Source organism: Myotis davidii, unplaced genomic scaffold (genome assembly GCF_000327345.1).
Source record: "Myotis davidii unplaced genomic scaffold, ASM32734v1 scaffold187, whole genome shotgun sequence".
NCBI lineage: Eukaryota > Metazoa > Chordata > Mammalia > Chiroptera > Vespertilionidae > Myotis > Myotis davidii.
Window position 1 is genome coordinate 3,694,389 of NW_006383018.1, and position 7,247 is coordinate 3,701,635.

The window sequence follows — 7,247 nt, forward strand, 5'->3', positions numbered from 1 at the left end:
CTAATTAGGCTTGTTATACAGTCATGCACCACCTGACGCGTTATGTGGCAAAACATGCCATGAGACAGTTTTATGGAACATCATGGAGTATATTTACCCACCAAAATCTAGAAGTAATGCTAAAACTTCTTTTGGTTATATCTGTATGGATATATGTTGTTATTATGTGTTTCAAAAACTGTATAAAATTTCTAAAAATTTGATACATAATGATATCCGTCATAATTCTGGGTATCATCTTAAAAATGTGTGTCACAGAAATAATTATCTTGTCAATTGAATTATAATGAACTCACATCAGATCTTGAAACATGGCCATTTTTGTCATTTACAGACAGTTACTGTTTTACTTTGATGCTTTTGCAAAAGTGTTCCTGCAAAAGTGCTATGTTTTCAAGGAGACTCTAACAAGTACAGGGTTCTCATAACCTTCAGATCATATCCCTGAACTGGGTAAGAATCTGCAGACCTCTGGTGGAGAACCCGATGGCTTCCTAAAACTGCTAACCAAAAAGCAAGATCAACAGGAATTAAATTACATGGGACTCCATGAGTTAATGAGGATGATTATAACATTGTTGGTTCTTTTGTTTTCCCCCCAGATTTAAGGAAACCTTCTTTTAAGCTATCAATAAATTGGTAAAAAATATCTTTGTAAACAGATTAACATATGCAACTAAATTTGTTTTTCTAATCTATCTAATGTAAATTTAATTATGTACTAGACCAAGTTTTTCTGCAGATTCTTACCCAGTTCAATGTTATGATCTGAAGGTTGTCAGAAACCTGTACTTGTTAGTCTCCTTGAAAATATAGTGCTCCCTACCTGAGCCCTCCAGAATTCCCAGAATTCAGAAACTCTTAGTGAATATTCTTACAATGTAGTTATTTGCATAAGTTCAACAAGATTCTTTTCTCCTTGTAACAGACACAGTTAGAAACACTGATTATACTCTGAAGGCTTGAACTGGAATATATATTTGAGAATGCACATAGAAGGAACTAAGGTTCACTTTATGGAGCCAATGAAACACCTTGGAAAACCAGCCTGGTACCTGCTTACAGGGTTCCCAGCTAGCAGCTTTGCCAGGTGAGTAAAGAACATCACTTCCTGCCCTAACGAGTTTGGCTCAGTGGATAGAGCATCAGCCTGCGGACTGAAGGGTCCCAGGTCGATTCCGGTCAAGGGCATGTACCTTGGTTGTGGGCACCTCCACAGTAGGGAGTGTGACGGAAGCAGCTGAATCGATGTTTCTAACTATCTCTCTTCCTCTCTGTAAAAAATCAATAAAATAAAAAGAAAAGAACATAACTTCCTGGCAGATGTAGAAACCTCAGGATATCTTGGGAACCTCAAGAGGCTTTGAAAAGTTCCAATAAAGCAGATACACAAGAGCATATATAGACGATCACTACTCCTGCTGCACTATGTAAATAATCGGGCCAAGTTTATTGAAACTACACTTAATGTGCACACAGATTAGTCTCACTGTGGTTACCTTTGCTAGAAATGGGGTGAATGTAGAGAGAGGAATTATGTTTCAGTAATACGTCTGCGCAGGTATCGGATTCTAGTGCTGTTAATTGATGTTTTGTCCTGTGTTTGATTACCACACATCTGCTTTCCTTACTTTCCTTCCCCTGTAAATAAAAACTACCCTTTTCCTGAAAACTGAATACAGACAACTTGGTCTAAACTTTCCAGAAATCACAGCAGGATATGCATGAGCAATCTTACTGCCTGTTGCTGTGTGAGCCACTCAGAAAGTTTACCTGAGCAGCCAAACTGCAAAAGATGCTTTCATTTGACACCTAGAAATCTCAACTGGCAGCCCTCAGAATGGAGTTACGGTCTGCTCTAATCATTAACCTTTGTTTTTCTTTTGTTCCCATAGAAATGTATTTGCTTGCCTACACAATATAGGCCTAACTTTAGGAGCAAACCTGTATCACCACCTCCTGCAACCAGAGACACTGTTTAAACAGACCTATTCTCAGCACTAACAGGCTGCTTCAGTGAGCTGGAACCATCTACCCACTCAGCTTTTGGACTATGAAACTTCTTGAGGACTTTTCAAAGGTGGGGACTGAAAGGAACAGAATGTGCCACTTTGGCAGGTGCATCATTTTGAGCTGAAGGGAATCAAGACCCACCAGACTAAGGAGTTTTTACTGCTCCCTTATCTGTCTAGAAGAATTTAGACAGTAGGCCTGTGCTAGAAAGAGAGCTATTACCAAAGGTAACTTGTTTTTTCTGAAAGTCTTATCTGCAAGGCAGGGCAAACATTGATTATCACACATATGCTTTTCTCACCTTCCTTCCCTTTTAAATCCCTGGCTCCTATCCAGTTCCTGAGCTCAGGATAGTACATAAGCCTCAGTTGTCTGTCTTTGAGTCTCTTATTTTTATGGGGCTCCCATAACATGTGCAATTAAATGTTTTTCTGTTAGAATCTATCTTATGTAAATTTAATTATGTACTGGACCAGCAGGAAAAATTTTCTGCCTTTACAATGTACACACACATGCATACCCCGAAGTATTGCAAAATTAAGAGTTGTAACTTCTAAAGAAAGGGAAAAATCTTTTCTTGAGATGAATCATTTACCTACTTTATGGGTCTCAGACTTCTAAGTCACTACAGAGACAATTGCAAGATCCCTCTAACTCCAAATGTGTACGAGTGAGCAACTTGAATGTATTGGAGGAATGTTCTAGAGATTAGTAAAATACACATTATTTTGAAAGTGAAAACAATTTTTTCAAACTACATATTGAAACCATTTTGAGCTTTTAATTTTCCTTTTATTTCTTCAAAGCTCTTAAAATTATATTTGAATTAATGAATGATTTAATCAAAGAATTGGTTAATTAAAATGCATTTTTGACTTCTATACTCCTGAAGTTTATGGGTGTTTAAATGCATAACTACTAAACAAATTTCTGAATTGGTTTTTAAATATTCAAAATATTGGTGATTTTAAATAAGAACTTCAAGAGTTTAAATGTATAACTGTCACTTCTAATAAGATGAATCAGAATCTGTTACTTACAGCTCAGTAAAACTCTTCCAGTCATCTTCAGTAATGGATGGCCTGGTATGACTGAGTGCGGTCAGTAAATGCGACTGACTGATGGCCAGGCTGGTTTTGGCTGGTCCTGGTTGGTGAAGGGAGTCATCCTCCTTAAAATGAAAATGACAAAAAGTTACCTCAGGGACATGATTAAAAAGCAGCAGTCCAAGTGTTATCTCTTTTTGTCAGTGTTTCAGGAGACTTTGTGTCCCTTTTTGATAGGAAGCACACAGCGATTTGACTGATCAGTGAGTTTCAGTCCCTTGTTTATAAATATAGCTCACCTACAAATCAAATAAATGTATATCAAAAAAGGAAATACAATCTTTAAAAGTTTTACAATGATAATGGATGCGGAGAGAAAAGCCATACTCCACTTTGGCTCCGGTATCTGCTCTTGATAACACTGATATCTGCTCTCAGTTGGTCTCTTTGTTCCTGGGTAAGTTCTTGGTAACCGTCTTGTGAAGCTGTTCTGAACACTGGAGGCCGTGAACACAACTGATCTTTCCCAGGAGCATCCTGAGTCATGGAGCTTGGTGCAGACAGGCACAGTGAGCTCTGCAGGGTTAGGTGCAATAATGAGGAGAGAGAAAAAAAGTATGTATTTATCAAAGATAAAGTAAAAAATGTTAAATACTAAAACCTGAAGATGGACAAGCTTATAATTTAATTAACTGAAGCTAAGCAAACTGCTTATCTATAATAATAAAAGCGTAATATGCTAATTAGACCAGATGTCCTTCCGGATGAAGCTGGTGCTGGCAGCCAGGAAGGAAGGCCTACTCTTGCACAAATTTCATGCATCGGGCCTCTAGTATTCTATAAAGTCCATTTATAGCTATATTGTTGAACCGCCAGAGTGAAAACTGCCACAACACAAGGTTCTTTTAACACTTTGTTATTATATCTACCACACTAATGCCCTCAAGATAGATTCCAAATGAGCTTTAGTTTTCAACAAATATATAAGGTTCTGAGACATTTCTATATAGAAGTTAAAAAACAGAAAAACAATTAATGACTAGAATTAAAATAATAGCTCACTCTTCTTAGGAATAAAAATGGATCACTTTTATAGTTTTAAAAACCTGAATTAACACAAATTTATAAAAAACCAAGAAATAGATAACTAAATATCTGTAAAAATGTTATATGTGCCAATAAAGTAACTGCAAGCCACTGTTAATTTGGGGGGAGGGGGGAATGTATTGAATGCTATTTTAATTCAGTAAAACAATGATACTGCCCATATTTAATCTTAACATTTTTCTTGTGGAAACATTACTACTACTCATAACATTTTTATTGTGCTTATACTTTCCACCAAAAGTGTTACAAATAGATACCATTTTGTGGTCAAAAATTTTTGCATTATACCAACTTTCTCCTGATCCTCAAATGCTCTGTAATAATAGAATTTAGATTTAATATAAAATGGATCTGCTACTAAAGATGTCTGAGAACCAGTGATGAAGGGAGATAAACCTGAAAGAAACCAACTGGCTACTTTGGCGCCCACTTGTTGCCAACTCTGTCTTAGTTCTTACCAAGAAATGAAAAATGACTAATTAGTGTAAGGAGAACAAGACTGTTTTACTGAAGAACCAGTCCATCAGAAAGAACATGTGGGGCTGGTTAGGAGACAAATCACTGTCCAACTTGACATCCCAACACTATACGATGACTGTACAACATACCAAATCAGAAGAGGTTCCATTCCCAAGTTCCGATTCATAAGAGCTTCCAAAGTAGAGCCGGTACATATTGAATTTTGACTCATCTGGAAGCATTTCAGACATCTCTAGAGAAACAAGAGACTGCTCTAAGCCATACTCTCCATCCCCAGCTGAATCGTCAGAGCCACTGCTGTGGTTAAGAAAAACCATTGAAGACAGACTTAGGTCACTGTCGGAACTGGAACTTCCATCCTAAAACACAAAAGGGCAAACAGTTGTAAAGATCTAAATAATACTAGTACAATTCAGAAATAAATAACACAATACTTTCTAACAGACCAGTACAAGGAAAGTTGAGGTATTTTTCAAAAAAAGCTCTTATTCTCGAATGGTTCTGAAGACATAATAAAAATTAAACTATTAAAATAAAAAAAGGTAAGATGGAATTGTAGATAATGTGCCAATCACCTCCCCACCACCCTCAACTCTGTAACAAACTTGGGAGTTAGACCTCTGATTTTATTTTTATGTTTCTTTCAATTCAAAATTTTCTACTCTAAAATGACTCAACCATGTTATAGAAGTCTTTACAGATACATACCTTTTAGGATAATAAAAGGGGCAAAATGAAGAGCTTCAGTGGCTTGTCGAAATTAATAACAAAACTTAGTATCTGATTTAGGAACATCAGGCTCTGCAAGTGTCTCCAATAAAATGTAGGGAAGAGGAGTACACAAGAAAACCCTTCCTAGAAAATGTATGATAAAGCCCATAATGTAGCAGAGTTCAAATTATCTGCCATAAAAATCGCTGTCCGTAGAGAACAGGCTGATTTTAGGGCTGGAGTACAGAAAGTACAAGATAAATGAAGAACACTCTGGAGAACACTCTGTTGTATCAGGAAGTTGGAAAAGTGACCAAAGAATGAGAGGACATATCAAAGGGACACAGAAGCCATCCAAAAGCAGTTCCTATTGGCCAGATCTGGGACAATGACCTTCAAAATAAATATACTTTAGTTAAAAAACTAAAAACTGCAATATTTTTCTGACTATATTATCTAATTCATGATATCCTATTTTAAATAATATCCTTCCACACACCAACATATTTTGCCAACAGTAAGGTAAGGTTAACCCGTTAAGCACCCAGCTTAACGTGTTTTGTCTTCCAGATGGAAAGTATAGTGTCAGTCACTGGTGACTGATAGACACTCAACTCTTTCTTCATAATTACAAACTCTCTGCAAAGCCAATATTCCAATGAGGGAACATCTGACTAAAGGTGAATTTCTATCTAGTTTACCAAAGTTGCTAAAAAATAGGAATTTTTTTAAGATTGAGATTTTGATACTGAGCTTCTCTTATCGCTCATAAAACACCTTAGCAACGATCTCAAATAACTTACTGGGAGTCCACAGGACAGCAGCCGTCCGTGCAAGGCCTCTAGCTGGGCATTGTACAGTAAAGCTTTCAGATCAGCCCCCGTAAAAGAGTCAGTTACGGAGGCCACATGCTGCAGGTCCACGTCATCTGCCAGAGGTAGAGGGCCACTGAGAACGTTTAAAATTTCAAGACGTGACACCTAAAGGGAGAAAAACTGATTTAACCAAAAAGGCAAAATTAAATATTAAACTCTGTATCTCACCATTTTTAATAAATTAACTTTACATATCTAATAAATGTACCACCAGTCTACTATTTATCCTCCTTAGAACTTTTCCCTAACAGAAGGAACAAAGGGAGGAAAATGAACAAAAACATTCTTAACTATTCAGTGTAAATCATTTCTTATTCAGACAGTGCTTATTTTCTAGACCGGCAAATGTGCTCAGAAAGCGTTTCAAAAGGAAAATTAAAATAATTTAAATAGCTACATGTGATAAAGTTAGGTATTTTATACCTTTGTCTTATTTTTTATCTTTGGCTAGTTTATAAACTTGGGAACAAGACTTGATACACAGGACTAAGAACAGTTAAAAATCATATCTTTGCCAAAACCGGTTTGGCTCAGTGGATAGAGCATCGGCCTGCGGACTGAAAGGTCCCAGGTTCGATTCCGGTCAAGGGCATGTACCTGGGCTGTGGGCACATCCCCGGTGGGAGATGTGCAGGAGGCGACTGATCGATGGTTCTCTCTCATCGATGTTTCTTACTCTCTATCTCTCTCCCTTCCTCTCTGTAAAAAATCAATAAAATATATTTAATAAAAATAAAAAAAATCATATCTTTATGTACCGTCATATGCTTGAGAGTCTTTTGCTGGGATAATGAAACGTGTGATCTTTAAACACAGCAAATGGGGACATGCAATACTTGAGGTTTCCTTCCTTTTACCCCAACTGGCCAACACTGACGATCATACAGTTTTCACACTTGCATGGAAATGGCTGGGCCAAAGAGAAGCTTCGTATCTAATTCAGAATCTTTTCATGCTTTGAGCAAACAGTGACTACGACCTTTGCCTAAAGCTGGTTTTCTGAGGACAACTGCCA

The 7,247-nt window shown here is 37.1% G+C and overlaps 1 protein-coding gene and 1 long non-coding RNA gene across 3 annotated transcripts in view; one reads left to right on the forward strand and one right to left on the reverse strand.

The window, feature by feature from the left end:
- The window catches only part of PEX1 (peroxisomal biogenesis factor 1), a 51,090-nt gene that overhangs the window by 5,717 nt on the left and 38,126 nt on the right, over positions 1 to 7,247 (reverse strand). The window contains exons 20-23 of the mRNA XM_006779263.2: positions 6,161 to 6,337; positions 4,775 to 5,005; positions 3,447 to 3,635; positions 3,054 to 3,184 (exon numbers count right to left, since the gene is read on the reverse strand). Of these exons, the coding sequence (XP_006779326.1) occupies positions 3,054 to 3,184; positions 3,447 to 3,635; positions 4,775 to 5,005; positions 6,161 to 6,337 (728 nt within the window). The remainder of the gene's footprint in view (positions 1 to 3,053; positions 3,185 to 3,446; positions 3,636 to 4,774; positions 5,006 to 6,160; positions 6,338 to 7,247) is intronic.
- On the forward strand, positions 7 to 2,450 carry LOC107181727. Of its 2 annotated transcripts, XR_001512431.1 has the most exons (3): positions 7 to 453; positions 929 to 1,090; positions 1,896 to 2,450. It is a non-coding gene; the product is annotated as an uncharacterized LOC107181727 (long non-coding RNA). The 2 variants fall into 2 exon arrangements; XR_001512430.1 differs by having other exon boundaries at positions 7 to 1,090.